This window comes from Zootoca vivipara, chromosome 5 (genome assembly GCF_963506605.1).
Source record: "Zootoca vivipara chromosome 5, rZooViv1.1, whole genome shotgun sequence".
NCBI lineage: Eukaryota > Metazoa > Chordata > Lepidosauria > Squamata > Lacertidae > Zootoca > Zootoca vivipara.
The window spans coordinates 1,745,666-1,767,857 of NC_083280.1; the positions used below are offsets into that span (position 1 = coordinate 1,745,666).

Genomic DNA, 22,192 nt, shown 5'->3' on the forward strand with positions numbered 1-22,192 from the left:
AAACACAAAAACAAACAGAAAAATCATCCATAAAAGCCCTGTGAAATTATTATTATTATTATTATTATTATTATTATTATTATTATTATCAGAGCTTGCTTAAAATCTGGGGAGAATGGGTTCAGGTTTCCATGGTATTTACAATTGTGAGGCTACCCCAAGAGAAAACTTGCCTTGTGTCTTCTCCCACCCCATATTTTTTATACATCCGTGTGTGTGTGTGTGTGTGTGTGTGTGTGTGTGTGTTGGGTTGGGTTGGGTTTTTCTTTTTTCCTATTGCGCAAAGCAGCTACAGAGTCGGCAATCTGAAGCAGGAAAAACTGAGCACTGGTACATTTTGATGTTCACATTTCCACACCAACCTGCGAAAATTCGCCAGCCTTTGAGTGCCCACCCCTCCTGATTTCCACACGTTTGTGAGGGATTTTCACTATCAATCCATTTTTGAATGCTGCCACCAATAAATGCATTTTTATGTACACCCTCCTCTATTATACACATTTTTGATCGTGTTATTTGATTGGGGAAGGTCACCTCAGAAGTTGGAGAGGTGTGGAATTCGAAGGATAGCTCCACTTCAGACCGTATATTGTTTCCGGGATGTGCAAATGAGATGGGCTTACATAAAATTCCTCCCCTTCTTGCCCCCTCTTTCCAAGTCTGATTCTCACCAATTTATGTTTCCAGTTGCTGGAAACTTGCGGGTTTCCCGTTGGGGCATCTGGTTGGCCAATGAGAGAACAGGATGCTGGACTAGATGGGCCATTGGCCTGATCCAGCAGGCTCTCCTTATGTTCTTATGCTTCTACCCTGCTCTCCCCAGCCCTTTGCTTTTCCAAGCGATGACTGCTGCAATCATAGGTAGTTAGTATAATCCATATACACCCAGAATTTTCCAGACAGGATCTGGGAAGCTCAACAACTTTGCCCCCCCCCCCAAAGCTCAACACCCTTTGCATCCAAATGTTTCACTGTAACCTAAGAATGGAAGAAGCAAAGATCACCTGTGTCGAAGCAATGATTCTTCATCATCAACTTCGTTGGACTGGTCATGTTGATTATCATCTTCCAAGCAACTACTCTATTCCGAACTTTAAAATGGAAAGCGTAATGCTGGTGGTCAACAAAAGATCTCAAGGCAAATCTTTAAAAATGTAGCATAAACACTGACAACTGGGAAACACTGGCCTGCGAGTGCTCCAGTTGGAGAGCAGCCTTTACCAAAGGTGTCATGGGCTTTGAAGACACTCAAACTCAGGACGCAAGGGAGAAACGTGCTAAGAGGAGGAAGGCACGCTTGGCAAATCCACAGCGTGATCAACTCCTGCCCGGAAACCAATGTTCCCACTGTGGAAAGACGTGTGGATCCAGAACTGGCCTCCACAGTCACTTATGGACTCACTTTTAAAACCATGTTTATGGAAGACAATCTTACTCGGTTACAAGGGATAGCCAGAGGAGGAGGAGGAGGAGGAGGAGGAGGAGGAGGAGGAGGAGGAGGAGGAGGAGGAGGAGGAGGAGGAGGAGGAGGAGGAGGAGGAGAAGAAGAAGAAGAAGAAGAAGAAGAAGAAGAAGAAGAAGAAGAAGAAGAAGAAGAAGAAGAAGAAGAAGAAGAAGAAGAAGAAGAAGAAGAAGAAGAAGAAGAAGAGGAACCTATGAATGTGCTGCAAAGTATACTCAGGTGAGGGTGGAAGTTGGAGGGGGTGTTGCAGAAGGATCCGGCCTGCTCTCTTCTCCTGAATTCATGCCTGGAGGCTACGTTTCTTCATCCTGCCTGGCTGCCTCCCTCGCCACCCCTCCCTGGCCTGTTTACCAAAGCAGCCCAGCTTTTCATGTTCTGGGAGTGCCCCCCTCCTGGAAGGGCATAGCCAGCTGCCTCCTGAGTCCGGCTTGGCATTGTGCGCAGCCCCCCCCTTTACCCAGAGGGAACAAAGGGGACCAGTGTGACATTCCTTGCCTCTGCCCCTTGTGGTTTTTGCAGTGTCAACGCTCTCCCTTCCCAAACTTCCACCGCAGAGATCTTTCTCTCCCTGCTGTGCCTCCCCTTTCTGCAGTTTGCACCGGCTCAGGTACACCGGGGGGGGGGGGCACACATGCCTGGTGTCAACATCTCCTGTGGGCGCGGCAGGGGGAGGAATGTGCCGCTCCCAGCTCTCGCTCCGGCAATTAATCCCCACAACTGACAGGTGGCAACAGGCGGCCTTTGGCTGGGGTGCTCCATCGCGGCCGGCAAGAAAGGGTGCTCGGAGCTCGTGATCTCCGAGGGTTCCTTGGAAGGAAAGGGGAGAAGGGGGCGAGAGGAAGCGGACTGTGGATTACGCAGAGCATTGTGCTGCGGAGGCAGCAATGGCCAGCATCCTCGTTGTTGTTGTTGTTGTTTAGTCGCGTAGTCGTGTCCGACTCTTCGTGACCCCATGGACTAGAGCATGCCAGGCACTCCTGTCTTCCACTGCCTCCCACAGTGGCTTTAAAGTGACTTAAAAATGGGATTAGGATGATAGAGGGTCAGGCCATTGATGGGTTCTAAAAGGAAAGATACCAAGAACTCTGGCCAGAAATTTCAATGCTAGGAATAAATCCTACTCATGAGTTGCAATCAAATAAAAGTATGTATTCTAGAAAGAACAGCAGATTTAAACAGAACACGGAAATAGCTTCAAGCTCACAGGAGCATATGTAGCTTCAAATAAGTATTACAACTTAGAATTCACAGTAATGTGTGTACATAATAATACATTACAATGTAAAGACACAAAAGATATTAATTAACAATAGCAGTAAATATCAGACCAAGTTCAAAAGTGTTCTATCGGGTTGTTTTATATAGATGCCGGAGTGCCGAGTCGATTCAGGAAAAGAATCCAGGACAGGGCCCTGTTTCGATGTGGACGCCTTCATCAGCTAATTTATGAAGTCATGTTGATTTTGGAAATACAATTCCATGTTTTTCGAGTATCGTGTCTGAGTTTAGAGAGATCAATGTGTATCTACATTCTTCTAAGCGTTTTCCATTGACAGAATGGCTATTGCTCTGCCTCTGGAGCGATGCTTCTGAAGCCCAGTTGCTAGAAGCTTGCAGGAGGGGAGAGGGCTCTCAAGCTTGGGTCCTGCTTGTGGGCTTGCCTTTGGGCCCCTGGTTGGCTCCTGTGAGAACAGGATGCTAGACTAGATGGGCCCCATACCTGATCTTACATTATGCTGTGGGAGGGCTTCCTACGCACACTTCCATAATCCAAAAGCATCTGTTGTGTCTTTGCATGGAAAACCTTCCATGTTTGGTCTGGCCTGGAAGAGTCTTTGACCCCAGTGCCACCATGGCCTTTTCACAGCAAGGGGGCTTTTAACTGCAGCTCAGTTAGTTGGGGTTCATCAGACCGGGGGGCCCTTTCCGCAATAAGGGCCCTTTCACCTCATTCACCAATGTTCCCATTATTCTTTTTTTTTTAAAAAAAAATCTTTGTATTGGGTTTTATAAACAAGAATGGGGACGCGGGTGGCGCTGTGGTCAAAACCACAGAGCCTCTTGGGCTTGCCAATCAGAAGGTCAGCGGTTCGAATCCCCGCAACGGAGTGAGCTCCTATTGTTCTGTCCCAGCTCCTGCCAACCTAGCAGTTCGAAAGCACGTCGAAGTGCAAGTAGATAAATAGGTACCACTCTGGCAGGAAGGTAAACGGTGTTTCCGTGCGCTGCTCTGGTTCACCAGAAGCGGCTTAGTCATGCTGGCCACATGACCTGGAAGCTGTATGCCGGCTCCCTCGGCCAGTAAAGCGAGATGAGCGCCGCAACCCCAGAGTCGTCCACAACTGGACCTAACCGTCAGGGGTCCCTTTACCTTTATAAACAAGAATAATGTTATACAAATAAGTGTACCAAGTTTTCTCATGTTGTTTGTATATCACAAAAACAGCATAATAAATGTGGAGTGATACCTACAACATATGATTCATTATTAGTGGAGTGGTCAATGTATAAGTTCTTTATTGGTTTAAACAATTCTAAGTTAAGACTGACTTCCATCTGCTTTATTATGTATGGTTCTATTTTTGTGCGCACCACTTAGGAACTTGATCTAGGGGTCCCACCTTTCGGAGTCTGATAGTCACTTGCACCTCTTGTGCCCCCTCTTGCCTCTTAGTGCCCCCCTAGGGAATTCCAGGCCCCCACCCTCCACTCTAGACCTCTGGATTGTGCAGTGGGAAAGTGGGGTCGGACTAGAATCTCTACAAACCCGTCCATGATTCTGGCCAATGAGATCTGAAGACACCGCTGTGAAATATCCAAAATGAATCCTAGAATGTTAGAGTTGGAAGGGACCCCAAGGGTCATCTAGTCCAACCCCCTGCAATTCAGGAATCTCAACTAATGCACCCATGACAGAGCGCTGTCCAAGCTCTGCTTAAACGTCTCCAAGGAAGGAGAGTAAATGGTCCTTAAGTTTCTTCATGGGCCCAGGAATCTGAAATATTCAGGGTGGTGGTGATAGTGTGTGTGTATTTGTGTGTGGTTTTTTCCATGCTCCACATTTGTGCACAGCCAACTAAAACTCCCCCTGTGAGGTGAGCTCGGGTGATTCTCATTGCAAAACCAAGACCCCTTTCCTTCCCGGTGCCCCCTTTTCACTCCCTGCGCTTTGAGTGCTGGAAAGTGTTCCGCTGGCAGGCTTCTCCTTTGTTTGAAGTGAAATAGACACTCCCAAATAATGGCTGTACGTGTGGGACTTTGAAAACCTTTGTCAACACTCCTTCAGGAGAAGGGTAGGTGGAAGGAACGGAGGGGGCATCGTGCTGAGAAACCAGGCAGGTGTTGGCCGATGGTGGCTGGCATGGGGCGTGCGCAGAGAGAGGCTGGGTTACCCGCCTGGGTGCCAGGAGTATGTAACACATACTGCTTCCATGGGCAGGTGGCAAGGGCAGGGAGGCAGGCATTGGAATGCTCCCCTCCCCGTGTTCCTTGCAAGTCGTATTCTTAGGTAAACGGGCCAGGGTGCTGATATCCTCAGAAATCCCCTGCGTGCAACGCATTTGGGCACGAGGGACAGCAAAAGGGCCGAGATAGATTTCTATTTCATTTCGAAGCATTCTCCTTCCCCAAAGGATGTCTAGCCCATGCTGGGTCTTCTTGGTGCCATTGGTTCCTTGTGGCAACATCTCTTTGCAGCCTCGTCCCTGCCCATTTTGGTGTAGCCTCATTCCCATAAGACATCGAAGCCTGAAGTTGCCAGAAACCCCAGATCCTTTGCATGCAAACCTCTTTTTGGCCCTTCCTGAAGACGATCCATACCACCCGTGGGAGGCCACAAATGGTGGACAGAAGCTCTGTAAAATGTCACTTTTGGAGTAAAATGGCAGGCTGCTCAAGTAAGTAAGCCAAGCTGTAATCTCAAGGGAGAGAAACAATCTCCAGGAAGAGGACTAGCTGCCCTGTCTTGGAGTACAGCTCCTTCCTGCTCTCTGTTGCTAAAAACATACAGAAATCAACCATTAAAAAAACAATTAAACCTTGATAGAGTTAAAACTATATACATATGCAAAATCCATTTAAAACATACCGATGATTAAAATAAAAATAGCAGAGCACCAGCCCTTTAACTAAACGCGGTCAATTCTTGTTGGAACAAGAAAGTCTTCACCTGCCGGTTATGGTAAGATTCTGCAAGCTAGCCCAGTGGCTTGGGAGAATGAATTGCAAAAGAAATAAGATCTTGGCCTGTTGCACAGAACAAGAATAAACTTCTTCATTATCCTGATCAGTTTGCCTGTCTCTGGTTGACTTCCTGTGCTCCTGGGACATCTCCATTTAAAAGGACCTCGATAGCTGGGTGGGGCTGAGAGATACCTCAGACCCTGGGGAACCACTGCCAGTCAGAGTAGACAGAACAAGGATAAATGGAGAAGCACTCTGGCCCAGTCCAAAACACGGCACCCACAACAATGGACAGGGCGATGGAGTCCCTTGATCTCATCCTATTTGGCTTCCTTTACATTCTCATGGGTACAACTAGCAGCGATGTGGGGGAATCTGTGCTTACCATCTCCCATGGGTTTGTTTTTTAAAAAGTCAATAGGGAAACAGATAGGATTGCGAGGGGAGCAGTGGGGGGGGGGGAAGGGGGTAGCCCTGTATCTCAACACCACTTTTTTCTTGATGTTAAATTCCTCAGTCTCCAGCTTCTGAGGTCCATATAGGGGGAAGCAGAAAGGGATCACACAGACACCTGAAAGTGGGGCTATTTCTGAAAATGGCCAGGAGGAAAGGCTTTAAAAACCCCATGGCCTATTACTGTACTGTGGTCCCAATGCAGTTCCTTCCCTCCCCTTTCAATTTCTCCTTTCTTAAACTCGCCAAAGATCCTAATGTTGAATCTCTTGTATCTGAGTCTAGGTTAATTAAGAGAGCTTTCCAATGAGAGATTTCTGGGAATCCGTTTTATTTTATTTTAAATAACCCCCCCCCCGGCCCTCCAGCAACTTGCTTTGAGTGTTGCAATAATCTGGTTTTCCTTCCTCTCCTTTTTCTTCTGCTTCTTCTTTTTCAAACAATATATTGCCTCGCTTGGCACGCTCCCGTTTCCGCAGGCTGTGTAAATCCTTTGTGTGCGTAATCCTTCGCCTGCGGGCACGAGAAAGAGAAGGGATTGCACAATCCGACCTTGTCGCGTTCGAAAGAGGGCTTTAAACCGTGAGGTATTTGCAGTAGTGCCTTTCGGTGCGATGACCTCAATCCTTTGGGCAGCGATGTGAGAAGGGGTGGGGTGGGGTGGGGAGCAGCGAGGAGAGCCGGCGTTCATGCTTGGAAATAATTGGCCACTTCTTCTAATTTCCCCGATTCATGTTTTCTCACCTGAGCAACCTGTAACAGAATAAAAATCCCACCCACCCGCCTCCTTGAATATCCACCGCTAATCCCCTCCATTGCCACACTGCCACCCACCTGCCTAACCAAGCACCCTTGCCAGGAGCCTATTATCCGGACAGGATGCAAAGGGCGAGTTTTGCTCCAGTCTGACGTGTGCGTTCCTGTCGGCCCTTTTGTTTGCGCAGTTGGGATCGTGCCTGGGAGCACGCATCCTTTCACGGGCCGCTCGGAAAGCAAACAGACAGCTTGCTGCACTGCACACTCTTCCCGCCAGCCCCGTGGAAAGGCATGAATAGCTGGGGAGGGAGGGAATGCCAGCAGTTTTCTGGGGCTGCCCCAGGCCCAGCCCAGGGGGTTTCCATGCCATGGGGAAACAACAGCCAAGCTCCTGCAGCCTTCCAGGCACTTGGCATTTTTTTTGCACACTGGGGTGGAATCACAGAATCGTGGAGCTGGAAGGGACCCCAAAGGCCATCTAGTCCTCCAACCCCCTGCAATGCAGGAATCTCAGCTGAAGCATCCATGACAGATGGCCAACCAACCTCTGCTTAAACAGAAGGAGAGTCCACAACCTCCCAAGGGAGACCCTTCCTCGCAAACAGCTCTTACTGTCAGAAAGTTCCTCCTGATGTTTAGTTGGAATCTCCTGTCTTGTAACTTGAATCCCTCGGTTCTGGTCCGACCCTCCACAGCAGGAGAACACAAACTCCTTCTTCCATGTGACAGCCCTTGAGATATCTGGAGATGGATCTCACATCCGCTCTCCGTTGCCTCTTCTTCTCCATATTTTATATGAAGTGTGTGTTGACTGCCTTTGTGTTCTTAGTGGATGCACACAGGCCCATGTATTGTAAAGAGTCCTCAGCAGGATTGGTGCAGCCTAGAGGGAAGGATAAGAAGCAGTGGTTCATGACTTTGCTTTCATTGAATTTCATAAAATGTATACACTTCTTGATTGTCAACGAAGCAAACAAACTCAAGCCTCAAAGTGGTTTGCCAAAAGAAGATTTAAAAATAACAGTATCAATAAGATTAAAAAGTTCATTCCAGCAGCACCTTAAAGACCAACTAAGTTTTTTTTATTTTATTTATAGCTTTCATGTGCACGCACACTTCTTCAGATACCAGTATCAATAAGAGAAAATAACCACAATAATTTAAAACTTTTGAAAAGTTAAAAGAACAATAAGAATTGGATTAAAACTCACGTCAACTTTCTAAGCATCTGGGCATGACTGTCTATGTTTTGTCTATGTTTCTCATTTCTGTACCACTCTATGTTTTTTTAAGAAAAAACTCTCAGTGCGGTTTACAACACATTAAGACATCAAATAAAACATTGCTGAAGAAAGTCAAATATAAAGCATACATTCAAAGCGACATAATTAACAGGAATCTAAAATATTATCTTAAAGATTTAAAAATAAAACATTACAAAGGAAGTCAACTACAGAATACACACATTACACAACACTTTTAGCAGCTGCCGAAGAATGCAGAGAAGGCTCCTGCCTGTTGCCAATAGGCAGGGAGTTCCAGAGTTTCGTTGCTGCCAAGAGATTGAGTTCTTACCAATGCAAAACGGGTCTTCCTCGGCTGCTCTCCTGACTTTGCCTCCCTTCCCTTTTTATCCTCCCGACAGTACTCCACCGAACTGAAGAAGTTGTACTGCCAGATCGCCAAGACGTGTCCCATTCAGATCAAGGTGATGACGCCCCCTCCCCAGGGCGCCGTCATCCGTGCCATGCCCGTGTACAAGAAAGCAGAGCACGTCACCGAGGTGGTGAAGCGCTGCCCCAACCACGAGCTCAGCCGGGAATTCAACGAAGGTGAGTTGGGCGCCTCCGGAGCTTTGAAGACGGCTCTCGTATCTCCTCTGTCTCCTCTCCTCCAAGCTAAGCACCCCAAATTCCATGCACTGATCCTCATAAGTCTTGGTTTCCATGTCTTGGTCGCCCTCCTCTGCACGCCTTCCGGCTTGTCAATATTCTTATCATATTGTATAGATTTGGGGGCGACCCACTCCCAAACCCTAGAAATTAATAAATGGTAGGATTTTGATTATTTGGAGTATCGAAGAGAAGATTGGGGGTCAGTGGAAAAGTACAGGCTAAGATTCCTTTCCAAGCCAGGGCCTCACCTGGGACAAATAAGACAAAAAGGCCTTATTAAGGCCTCACCTGGCTTTAATAAGACAAAAAGAATTGACGGCCCATCTGAGAGTCTGGCCAGACAGAGGTTGCCATGGTGATGGGGTGTGGGTTTGAAGTGACAAGAAAAGAGAGGTTTTTAGCAGGGTGTTCTGGGAAGAAGAAGAAGAAGAAGGGGAGAGAAGAAAGACTGGGATCCATATTGGGCAGGCTGGCTGAAGGCTGGCTAGGAGAGATGCATTTGGATTCCCTGACTGCATTGCTGTAGGGGACAAGCCCCTCTTGAAATGGCCATCCTGGACTCCCTCCATGAAGACTGAAGGTGTAAATAGGCTAATAAGCCTCCACTGTGTCTCCCTTTTCCAGAGGAACCACAGACCCTGGGTGAGTGCCTGGAACCCCGCGGACTCTCGCCATCGCTTGGCAGAGAGAGGGGCAGGCACCCCACTTATGTAACAATATGAAGCCTAGCTATAGAGTGGCCAGTTGACGGCAGCGAGCACAACACGGGTGTCACGGTCCGGTCAGCGGGCGTCAGGACCAGAGGCAAGATGGTGGTGTAGAAGCAGGAGCAGGTGCAGGGTTGACGGTCCAGCAGCAGGCAGTCGCAGGGTCAAGGAGCAAGGCAGAGGCGAAGGTCTGGGAGTCAAGGAGCAAGGCGTCGGCAAGGCGAAGGTCCAAGGGTCGAGGAGCAAGGCGAAGGCTCAAGGAACAAGAAGCAAGGCGAAGGCCCAAGGAACAAGAAGCAAGGCGAAGGTCCAAGGGTCGAGGAGCAAGGCGAAGGTCCAAGGGTCGAGGAGCAAGGCGAAGGTCCAAGGGTCGAGGAGCAAGGCGAAGGTCCAAGGGTCGAGGAGCAAGGCGAAGGCAAAACAAGGGTCCCAGGAGCAAGGAGCAAGGTGAAGGCTCAAGGAACAATAAGCAAGGCGAAGGTCCACGGGGCAAGAGCAAGGCGAAGGCAAAGCGAGGGTCCAAGGAGCAAGGAGCAAGGCGGAGGATCCAGGAACAAGAATCAAGGCGGCAGCAAGGCAGGGGTCCAAGGAGCAAGAGGCCAGATGCAACCAGGCAAGGATAGCGTTGCTGTGGCAAAGAGCTGAAGGGAAATGCTGAGCTTTTATCCCTCCCAGCTCCTGCCACCAGGTGCAGTGAGATAACAAGTGGCCTCACCTGAGAGACTACTCCTTGCCTCTCCAGCACAAGCTGAGGTCTCCACCTGTGTGGCCATGCCTTGCTTCTCCAGAACAAGCTGAGGCAGGCCCCAGTCCTGCAAAGCACTACAGGCCCCAGAGCCTGACTCCTGCCCATACTCCTGACAACGGGTCCATTTCAGCCACTGTCACTAGGGAAGCTCTCCAAGGTGGAGTTGAGGTATGCCAATAGGTGCAGGGATTTTACAGCAAGAAATGAGCCCTGGACTGTGGGAGTTTGCTTGCTTTCCTCGGGTTATCTCTCTCCGAAACGCTGATTCTTTTGCTGACCTTGTTCCTTTCCCACCCACAGGTCAAATAGCTCCTCCCAGCCACCTGATCAGAGTGGAAGGAAACAGCCATGCTCAGTATGTTGAGGACCCCATCACTGGCAGGCAGAGTGTCCTGGTCCCTTATGAGCCACCGCAGGTGAGTTGTGTGGGAATGTTCAGGGAGGCAGGAGAGGATATATTGTTTATTGATATCCTTCCTAACTTGCACTAGCAAGTTCTATAACTTAGCAGAGTTTTACATTCCCCTTTTAAATGCACAGCAGGTAGTTGGTTGCAGGCTTGTTTAAGCCTCTAAATATTAGACTCCTGGTAAGTTCCCTTATTTCCCTCTTAAAAGAATAAACACGCCACAATCTTGTTTAGAGTATATAAAAGTAGTTTAGTCACATTCTGTTCACAGCTGGATCCCAGAAGGCAGACTTAGTTACAAATATGTACATATGGATCTACCCCATATGGGGGGTTAATCCCAGTGACTGCAGACTGACAGTCACTGCAGTTCACATGACAAAAGGAAGATGGGAAAGAAGGGGAGGAGGACTGCATCCCTTGTGCTTTTGTTACCTGCACAGGTAAGGTCACGCCCACCTCTAGTCACATGCAAGAGGAAGTATGTCCCAGTCCAGGAGGAAACAGGAAGTTTCAACTGGTTGGTCCAAACATCCACCTGCATGTCCACTCTAGGAAAACAAGGAATGCTGTATTTGACTGCTACTTATGTATCATATCCCACAAGTTGGGAGGCTGGGGTCTTCTAAACAGGACTGTTGCCTCGTCCCTTCAGATGCAACAGAATAAGCCCATTCACACACCACACTAAACCATTGTTAATATTTCACTGCTGCCCCTGCTCTTTCCTTTCAGCAAGCAGAAGCAAACAACTTCTGTGCATGCTAGCAAGTGCTATGGAATTTATCTGTTTCATAAAATCTATTCACTGCTTGCCTGTAAGAAACAAAGTAAACGAACCTCAAAGTGGTCTACAGAGAAAACAATGCAATAATCAATGAGAAAAATACTAATCTAAGACCCTTGGAAAGTTAAAATGCTTTAGTTGAGATTCCTGCATTGCAGGGGGCTGGACTGATGAGCCTTGGGGGTCCCTATACAATTCTAGGGACGCGGGTGGCGTTGTGGTCTAAACCACTGAGCCTCTTGGGCTTGCTGATCGGATGGTCGGCAGTTCGAATCCCCACGACAGGGCGAGCTCCCGTTGCTCTGTTCCAGCTCCTGCCAACCTAGCAGTTCGAAAGCATGTCAGTGCCGGTAGATAAATAGGTACCGCGCTGGCAGGAAGGTAAACGGTATTTCCATGAGCTCGGTCTTCCATCACGGTGTTCCATTGCACCAGAAGCAGTTTAGTCCTGCTGGCCCAGGGCCGACTTAAGCGGGTCGGGCGCCCTGGCGCTGTGGTGCGCGGATCGCTCCGGCGCCCCCACCCTGCCCCATTTCTTCCCATGGCTGGTGGGCCGGCGCAGCACGCAGCGTGGTTTCCATGCGGCTTCGCCGTGCAGCGCCCCCCTGCCGACCCGGCGCCCCGCGCCACTCAGCCTACCCCTAGAACCGGCCCTGTGCTGGCCACATGACCTGGAAAACTGTCTGTGGACAAACGCCAGCTCCTCGGCCTGAAAGTGAAATGAGCACCGCAACCCCAGAGTCACCTTTGACTGGACTTAACTGTTCCGGGGTCCTTTACCTTTTAACTTCCCTATACAATTCTATGATCAATAAACTAAAAACAGATTAAAACTTGTGGCATCTTTTGAAGCATCTGAGTGCTGAAAGGGTACAAGTGAAGGAGCCTGCCTTATCTCAATAGGCAGGGAGTTCCAAAGTGTAGCTGCTGCCACACTTAGAAGACCTGGAAATCTGCTGCCAGTCGAAATAAACACGACTGGCCTTAGGGAGATCTACAGCCCAACTTGGTACAAAACAGATTCCTGTGTCTGAATTAACGTTACATGTGAAGCAGACAAGTTTCTCTTGGAGACTTGGGAGACGGGAAGGGAAGGGGGCCTTTATGGAGTGTGTGTGTGTGTGTGTGTGTGTGTGTGTGTGTGTCTTGGAGCAGCCTTCAGCAAACTGATCACTTCCTGCGTGACTCAGAGTTGACTTTTTTCTTCTGTCCAGGTCGGCACAGAATTCACCACTGTCTTGTACAATTTCATGTGCAACAGCAGTTGCGTCGGGGGCATGAACAGGCGTCCGATTCTTATCATCGTGACACTTGAAACCAGAGAGTAAGTAGCAATAGCAGGAGCTCAGTGTGGCAAGCAGTGGCATGACTCTGGCTTGGAAGCCACTGCAACTTGATGGGAGATCAAAAAATGAGTCCCAAGAGAGAAAGAAAACCCACCTTGATCCAGAAGCAGAGGGGGGCTTTTGCTTTCATTGCTTTCGTTGTTGTTGTCACAAACACAGCAATTCCCAATTCACAAACAGGGGTGTGTAGTCATACAATCATAGGGCAGCAGAGAATCGTGCCCGGAGGTCCTGCCCCATAAACTGCAGCCAAATATTGCCGGTTCCACCAGTGCACGGTTGATTATTTAATTTCTTACTATATTAGCAATTTCACTAAGTGGCATGCAAAAAAGATATTAAACTAGATATTTCAAAAATACAGTTACATATAAAAATATTGCAAGAATACAAAGCTACTAACTAATGGGGGGAGTCCAAGGCTGGGATTGCTCTGTTGGTAGAGCATGAGACTCTTAATCTTAGGGTTGTGGGTTCGAGTGCTGTGTTGGGCAAAAGATTCCTGCATTGCAGGGGGGCTGGGCTGGGTGGCCCTTGTGATTCCTTCCAACTCAACAATTCCATGGTTCTATGATAATATGTATAAATCAGTTTCAGTTAGTAAGACTCAAGGATGTGGACTAGGCCCTTGGATCGGTCCAAGCACACAGGCTGGAATCTTAAAGACGAGCCATGCACACCGATGCATTCATGTGCTGGTGTATGGGGCAGACTCCAGCTGTAGGCAAGGGTTAAGGCACTCGGGGGGCATTGGTTGGGTCCAGTGGTTTGCGAACCTGGAGCTTGGCTCCCAGATATGTGGGTTCATTGCAGGTTGCCGTTTCCGTGCATAAAATGCTTGCCCGCTGTGTTTATTTTAGTGCCAGCCCTCCCCGTGGCTGTGAGCTAACAGACCCCCCGTTTTCTCCATCCTCCAGCGGGCAAGTCCTGGGGCGGCGGTGCTTCGAGGCTCGGATCTGCGCTTGCCCGGGCAGGGACCGCAAAGCCGACGAGGACAGCATTCGGAAGCAGCAGGTCTCCGACAGCACAAAGAATGGTGATGGTACGAAGAGGCGTAAGTAGGCCAGCAGGGGGCGCTCGAGGCTGTGGCTGGTTGGTGGGGGCTCGGCTGCGTGGCTCAGAGAACCAGCAGAGGGGAGGGGGCTTTGTGGAGGCAGTGCTTTAGGAATGTGCAAGCTTTGCGGTTCACACAGAACCCTTCAGCATGGGTTGAACACAGGAAGAGCCTGCTGGGCCAGGCCAGTGGACCACCCAGCCCATGGGTAGGCAAGCTAAGGCCCCGGAGTTGGATCTAGTCCAATCGCCTTCTAAATCCGGCCCGTAGACGGTCCGGGAATCAGTGTGTTTTTACATGAGTAGAATGTGTCCTTTTATTTAAAAAGGCATCTCTGGGTTACTTGTGGGGCATAGGAATTCGTTCATTATTATTATTTTTTCAAAATATAGTCCAGCCCCCCACAAGGTCTGAGGGACAGTGGACCGGCCCCCAGCTGGAAAAGTTTGCTAACCCCTGATCCAGCCCATCACCTTGTTCTTTCAGTGGCCAACCAGATGCCTCTGGTTTGTGTAAAAGTAAAGGAAGCCCTGAGTCTTGCCTGACATCTGCTCTGTCAGTTCACAGAACCCCAGATTTAAAGCGGGGTGTATGCTTAGCTTGGCTGTGGAACAGGTGTCTCACAAGCATAAGGCTCCAGGTTTAATCTCCAGGGAAATCTCCATTGGTTCTCAAAGTTTTTTCTCTGGGCCCCATTTTCAGAATAACAATTTGCTCCTGCCACACCAAGTTTTCTATTGATAAGAAATACATTGGGAAACAAAAGGAAACAAATCCCAGCGGCGCTTGATTCATAACATAGAACACAACTGCAATAGATCACATGGGGCATCCAGACAGTGCAAAGCAATGTAGCTACAAAAGAGCAGGAATCATTCCCAAATTAAAATTCTAAACTCTTACATGTGTATCTTACATATACAACGACAAGGGGAGGCGTGAGCTTGCTTTTGTTGGGTAATCTCATTTAGATGAGGTCTCATTTGAGACAAACCAACTCTCCTCTCCTCAACAACACAAAGAAACCTCAGAATTGAAAGTCCTTGTTCACGACAATATTGTCTTCAGCATCACTCAGTGCTCTTTTTTAAAATATTTATTTATTTATTTATTCATTCATTAAATTTATATACCCCCCTCCTTGATCAGAAGATCTTAGGGGGGCTCAGTGCTCTTGCTCTCATTTCAAAAATATGTTGTTGTTGTTGTTTAGTCGTGTCCGACTCCTCGTGACCCCATGGACCATAGCACGCCAGGCACTCCTGTCTTGCACTGCCTTCCGCAGTTTGGTCAAACTCATGTTCGTAGCTTCGAGAACACTATCCAACCATCTCGTCCTCTGTCGTCCCCTTCTCCTTGTGCCCTCCATCTTTCCCAATATCAGGGTCTTTTCCAGGGAGTCTTCTCTTCTCATGAGGTGGCCAAAGTATTGGAGCCTCAGCTTCACAATCTGTCCTTCCAGGGAGCACTCAGGGCTGATTTCCTTCAGAATGGATCGGTTTGATCTTCTTGCAGTCCATGGGACTCTCAAGAGTCTCCTCCAGCACCACAATTCAAAAGCATCAATTCTTCGGCGAGCAGCCTTCTTTATGGTCCAGCTCTCACTGGACCATATTCAAAAATATATCTGTCCATATTCTGCAACAACAACAATAATAATACTTTGATGCTCTACTGTACTATACTACACCGAAATGTTTAAATGCTCTTGAGTGTTCCTGCCACATTTGCCACCCTCTCCTGCCACACCCTTTGAGAACCAGTGGCCTGGAAAACTCCTAAGTAGCCAGTTTGAGAAGCCAGTACAGTCGTACCTTGGATCCTGAACGCCTTGCACGTCGAACACTTTGGCTCCCGAATACCACAAACCCGGAAGTGACTGTTCCAGTTTGCGAATGTTCTTTGGAACCCGTACATCTGACGCGGCTTCCGATGGGCTGCAGGAGTTTCCTGCAGCTTCCATCAGAAGCCGTGCCTTGGTTTCCAAACATTTTGGAAGTCAAACAGACTTCCGGAATGGATTCCGTTCGACTTCCGAGGTACCACTGTACTGGGCAAAATAGACCAATGGCCTTGAGACAGTTCGAGGCAGTCTTTTTTATTTTATTTTATTTTGTGATGTGAGTTTTCGCACCCCACCCTTCCTACAAAAAAGAGAGAGCATGGGGCAGCTCACCACATAGCATGTGCTCTGTGGAACAGAACGGAGAGGAAACATGTTCCTTGTGGCTGTGAGCCACCTGATAGGATCTTGGACTTAATTTGACAACTGCCATTCCCTCCCCCTATTGGCAGCCTTCCGGCAGAGTACACACGGCATCCAGATGACTTCGGTCAAAAAACGGCGCACTCCCGATGACGAGCTGCTATACCTACCAGTAAGTTTGGCATGTCTGCCCCCCTGTCCTTGCATAAACCTTTTGTCTCATTTGTGCCGAACCATTTCCTGGTGGGCAGGGGCAGAGAAAGGGGGTGCGGTGGGGTGGTCCGCCCTGGTTGTCACCCGTGAGAGGGGTGACAAAATTCTGGGCGGCACTCACCGCGGGGCCTCCAGTGCGCCCCTCAGCTGTAGGGCAGCTGAGTGGGAGGAGGCAGGCAGACTGATTGGAGGCCCCACAGAGCGTCCTGCCCCAGCTGGCCCCACTTGGCTGCCTCCCCCACGTGGCTGGCTCCACCCCCATGAGCAGCTGGCCCCGCCCCTGGGTGCAGGGCACACACGCCGCCCCAGGCACCCGATCGTCTTGCTCCGCTGCTGCTGGTGGGGGGAATTTGGGTTAATTCACATTTCTGCTTGTCGTGTGCCTAGGAAACATAGTTCGACAAACAGTTTTCCACCTGTCTCCTGCTTCCTAGGCTCCTGGGTCTGGGCAGTTTTCTGCTCCCCCCCCCCAAAAAAAACAACCTCGTTATTGGTGCTGAATTAAAACAAACAGCAATCCGTAGAAAACCCAGTTGTCTTTTGTTCCAATTCAGGGCCAAAACTACAGGTTTTCCCAGGGGAAATCAGCGGGGTAAATGGAGACGTGGCTTAACTCTCTCCCCATTTATGCTGATTTGGGAGAGAAAGATCCTGACCCTTTTTAATGTCTTCCCATCCGTTGTGCCAGAAGCAGGGTGGATTTCTCATCTTCTGCCATGATTGGCATGAAGCAAGGGCAACTCAGTTTGTGCCAGGCCTTGGGAAGGCCAAAGGGAATAGAAATCTCTCTCACTCTTTGAGCTTTGGCAGAATCTGGCACCAGAACACCGAGCAATTCTCTTCTCATTCCAGGGTGCTTGAGCCAATGGCAGTGCAATGGCTAGAGTGTTAGACTAGGACCTGGGAGACGAGGGTTCGAATCCCCACTCAGTAATTGTGAAGCTCTTGGAGAGACCTTGGGCCCCAGTCACTTCCTTCTGTCAGCTGAACCTACCTCACCGGGTTGTTGAGGGGATTGATTTAGGAGAGGGAGAATCATGTACACCAGGGGGAGAAATTGAGCTCCGGGGGGGGGGGGGGGGGATAGAAATGCAATCAATAAATAAGGCTAAATAAGTTGATGGCAACTACAGAGACGAGTGGATGAATCTGCCAATATTGCTTCCTCTCAATTTCTCATCTTTCCAAGCTTAAGTTTATTCACTCTCATTTCCCCATTTATGTGATATTTATTTCTTTTTTTAATTTTGTGTGCAGAGGGACCACAATCTGACCCTGCGCAGCCATTCCTCAGTAGTACTGATAACAAGACCATGTGAACATCAGAAGAGCTGGATCAAGACCACCCTCCTGTTCTCATAGTGGCCCAATGGATGCCCGAAGGAGGCCTACAAGCCTGGGGGCTTCCTCTTGGCACACCTGGCTGGCTTTTGTGAGAACAGGATGCTGGACGAGATGGGGGACTGGTCTGGTCCAGCAGCCCTGAGCATCTGTTAAGTCTCTCCCTCCCTCTCGTCTGTGCTCAGGTGCGAGGCCGGGAGACGTATGAGATGCTGCTGAAGATCAAGGAGTCTCTGGAACTGATGCAATACCTCCCTCAACACACAATTGAGACGTACCGGCAGCAGCAGCAGCAACAACAACAACACCAGCACCTGTTGCAGAAACAGTGAGTATTCGGAAGCCAACTTGCAGACTGCCCCAACAGCACCTGGGCTGGGGTGCTTGAGAGCAACGGAGAGGGGGAGGGTGGCCATGGTGCGCTCCATGTGCATGGAGAGCATCGCTCTTGCTATGCTGCCTGCCGCTAGCAGATCCCTAACCCAGGCCAGAATCTCTTTGGCTTTATTAACACGGTCAGTCAATGAGCCTCGCTGCTCGGATTTGCTTGTTGTTTTGTGCAGAAGTGTGTTTTGGGTGGGTGGGTGGGATTCTGGGGCCAACCAGATGCCTGGGGGCAAGAGCCCTCTCTCTTTCTGTGCTTCCCAGCAGCTGGTATTCAGAAGCATTGCTCTCTCTGACTGTGGCTAGCAGAGATAGGTGGAATAACAACAACAACAACAACAACAACAACAACAATTTATTTATACCCTGCTCACTTGACTGGGTTTCCCCAGACACTCTGGTGGCTCCCAACCAAATATTATTAATAATAATAACAATAAATGATAAAACATCAGACATTAAAAACTTCCCTAAACAGGGCTGCCTTCAGATGTCTTCTAAAAGTCAGATAGTTGTTTATTTCCTTGACATCTGATGGGAGGGCGTTCCACCGGGCGGGTGCCACTACCGAGAAGGCCCTCTGCCTGGTTCCCTGTAACCTCACTTCTCACAGGGAGGGAACAGCCAGAAGGCCCTCTGTGCTGGACCTCAGTATCCAGGTTGGACGATGGGAGTGGAGATGCTCCTTCAGGTATAGTGGGCTGAGACCGTTTAGGGCTTTATAGGTGAGCACCAACACTTTGAATTGTGCTCTGAAATGTACTGGGAGCCAATGTAGGTCTTTCAGAACCGGTGTTATGTGGTCTCGGCGGCCGCTCCCAATCACCAGTCTAGCTGCCGCATTCTGGATTAGTAGAAGGTAGTAGAAGGTAGCCATACGTAGAGAGCATTGCAGTAGTCCAAGCAGGAGATAACCAGAGCATGCACCACTCTGGTGAGACAGTTCGCAGGCAGGTAGGGTCTCATCCTGCGTACCAGATGGAGCTGGTAGACAGCTGCCCTGGACACAGAATTGACCTGTGCCTCCATGGACAGCTGTGAGTCCAAAATGACTCCCAGGCTGCGCACCTGGTCCTTCCGGGGCACAGTTAACCCATTCAGGACCAGGGAGTCCTCCACACCTGCCCGCCTCCTGCCCCTCCAAAACAGTACTTCTGTCTTGTCAGGATTCAACCTTAATCTATTAGCCACCATCCATCCTTCAACCGCCTACAGACACTCACACTTCTTTCTGCTGGAATTCGTTAAGCGGATACTTGTATTTGGGAAACTGTGAACCGCCCAGGGCGTTTGATCTTTCTCAGTCCCGGGAGAGACTTTCCAGAAGCCAGCCCTTTCTTGGTACCTTTTGAGCAAGAGTTCTGCAAGCTTGTTCAGGGCCTCCGTATGTCTGTTTTCGGCTGGTTTGGAAGACTCCCCTTGAAGCACAGGGGTTTCCCAACAAGGGAAGGAGAAGTCTTCTCCTAATCAGAGCTGCGTTGAAATAAATGAACCTTTTCCTCTTGCTGCTGCTGACAAAATTGCTTTGTGATAATTGCTGTTTTTGGCTCTTCGGGTAGGCAAAGCTAGCATTTTTAAGGCTGTTTGCTTTAAAGGCAAGCAAGCAAACAAACAAACCACCAGCAACCCATCCACTTAGTTAACAAACCTTCCCCCTTCCCCCCCCCCCCCAAATCTCATTGCAGGCATCCAATTGCAGTAGGCACACAGCAAAACTAGACTAGTTGTGCAGTTAGGTAATTCTAGGCTCTGGACTCAGCGGTCTCGCTGGATTCTCTTCTACAGATGATAATGTGTGTTGCTTCTTTGCTTGCAAGCTCCTACTATATTTGGGGCTCCGGTGGTAGGATTCTGCAGGGATTTCAGAAAAGTGAAGCTGTGAATCCTCTCTCTTTGAAACTCTAACGCAGAGACCAAGGCTCTTGTAGAAAGCTGGGATGAATGCAATGGAGAGCTGTGTGTGAACCAAAAACACATCTGTGCACTCAGTATTTATACTTTCTTGAAGTTCTTTCCAAGTAAGGTAAAGGTAAAGGGACCCCTGACCATTAGGTCCATTAGGTTGCGCGCTCATCTCGCATTATTGGCTGATGGAGCCAGCGTATAGCTTCCAGGTCATGTGGCCAGCATGACAAAGCCGCTTCTGGCAAACCAGAGCAGCACATGGAAACGCCGTTTACCTTCCAGCTGTAGCGGTTCCTGTTTATCTACTTGCACTTTGATGTGCTTTCGAACTGCTAGGTTGGCAGGAGCTGGGACCAAGCAACGGGAGCTCACCCCATCACAGAGATTCGAACCGCTGACCTTCTGATCAGCAAGCCCTAGGCTCAGTGGTTTAACCCACAGCGCCACCTGGGTCCCTTCTTTCCAAGTACTTCCTCTAATTTCCTTTTTTAAAAACACCACATCAATAGTAGTGTTTTCTGGATGCAAAAACCTTCAGGGTTCTTCCAAGGTCTCTTATCAGAACACAAGAATGGCCTGCTGGATCAGGCCAATGGCCCATCTAGTCCAGCATCCTGTTGCCTGTGGGAAGCCTGCAAGCAGGACATCAGCACAAGAGCAGCTCTCCCTTCCTGCAATCCCCATTAAGGGAGCTCGAATTATATGTGCTCATTTTTGCAACTCGCATTGCACAGGAAATGTTATGGCTTATCCACACTTCCAGCTGCCCCACTGCTTTCCTCCAGGGAAGCCTAATCTCCAGTGCTGAATCGGAACAAACAGCAATTGGGTTTTCTGTGGATGTTTGTTCCAATTTAGCACTAAAGAGTGGGTTTTCTGGGGCAAAGAGAAAAAAAAACCACTTGAGCCCTTGTTTCCTAGGCATGGGACAAATGGGAGTGTGGCCGAGCCCTTAGTCCTGCCCAGGGGGCGTTGCCTCAGGAGGTCAGCGTGGCTGCCTGCTCTGTGTAAATGCCACTGCTTGTCGGCAGTGTTAGAAACTGAGATAGGAAAGCTAGGAGCCAAATGGCACTTTGAGCCTTGGAATGTCTAGGCACACTCTTTTTATAACAAGAATACAAAGCTGAAAAGGAATAGACTGCAGCTAAAATATTATGTTCATTTTTCACATGGCCGAGTCCTTCGCCTGCCCACCCCCCTAATATTCTTAAGAGGGTCTCTTCTCCAGTCTTCAGAGAGTAGCTGGAAGTGGGGAGGCAGAAAAAGGTCCTCCTTTCCTTCCACTCTACAGTTTTAATCTCAAATCTTAGGCACAATACTGCGCCCAAAGCTCAGAAACTGCTCACGCTAATTGAATTCCCTGTCTCAAAATGCGCCTAGAACAATGGGAGTTTCGAACGCTGCTTGACAGGTTTCAAAATTTTGGGTTGTGAGTGTTGCACCTGTGTCTTGCCCGGGAGAGTGGATTTTGCCTGCTTTTTTCTTTTGCCTGCTTTTCCTTCTGTGCATGGTTTTCTGACTCCTCTTTGCGTCAAATACCTTCATGATCTCAGTGACTCTTTGAACCGGACTATTTTCCTCATCTGAATCCACCAGACTGCAGATCCTGCAACACAAATGCTCAGGGGAGGGCAAGGAGGACGGACTCGTGTGCTACTTCCATCCCGATGCCTTCAGTTAAAGATTGGTGGCTTCCCATCAAACATTGAAAGCTTTTTCAGACGTTGCCGTTTGAAGCTAGCTGAACGAAGTTGCAAAGGATTCTCTCTGGAATTCTGCCATTGGCCTGCAGGTGCTTGCCGAGGGGAGACTTATACCTCCTTTTAAAACAGCCCACCAACAACACTGGGCTTCCTTTAATATGCAGCCAATTCTCCCCCCCCCCCCCCAATTCCCCGCTTTGCTCACTTTCAATCCATTAGGGATGGTTTCAGCTGGTGCAATAGAAAAAGGAGCCTTGAAGCAGACCTTGCAGGCTTACATTGCAAACCCAGATGTCTGCAAGAGTCCCCGGTCTGCACTCTGCTTGTGCCCCTGAGCTGCTTTCAAAGCCTTCTGAACTGCCAGAAGAGGCCAGAATGCCCCACTGGGCCTTCGCCATTCAGAGCCCCCGGCCACCCCAAACCGTTTAGTTTGGCATTGCAGCCTTCCATGTGCTTTGACCGCACTATGACCCCACCCGCCATTTTGCAAGTCCCGGGCAGGCAGCAAAACTGGGCTGGGCTAGTGTCTTGGTAGACGCTGCCTTTATGAAAGTCTTTTAAGTCTTAAAACCACCCCACCCCTTGGAAAATAACACCATCAACAAGGAACAGTACATCCCTTGTTAAATACTGCAGGGCGC

General features: G+C 49.1%; 1 protein-coding gene across 7 annotated transcripts in view; it reads left to right on the top strand.

Moving 5' to 3' along the window:
- The window catches only part of TP63 (tumor protein p63), a 91,304-nt gene that overhangs the window by 55,753 nt on the left and 13,359 nt on the right, over window positions 1-22,192 (top strand). For 3 of the 7 annotated variants that reach the window (XM_035132477.2, XM_060274255.1, XM_035132481.2), the window contains exons 3-8: window positions 8,499-8,685; window positions 10,504-10,619; window positions 12,614-12,723; window positions 13,663-13,799; window positions 16,095-16,177; window positions 17,745-17,887. In XM_035132477.2, the coding sequence (XP_034988368.2) occupies window positions 8,499-8,685; window positions 10,504-10,619; window positions 12,614-12,723; window positions 13,663-13,799; window positions 16,095-16,177; window positions 17,745-17,887 (776 nt within the window). Of the gene's footprint in view, window positions 1-8,498; window positions 8,686-10,503; window positions 10,620-12,613; window positions 12,724-13,605; window positions 13,800-16,094; window positions 16,178-17,744; window positions 17,888-22,192 lie in introns of all 7 variants that reach the window. The other 4 variants (XM_035132475.2, XM_035132480.2, XM_035132476.2 and 1 more) reach the window with 3 other exon arrangements.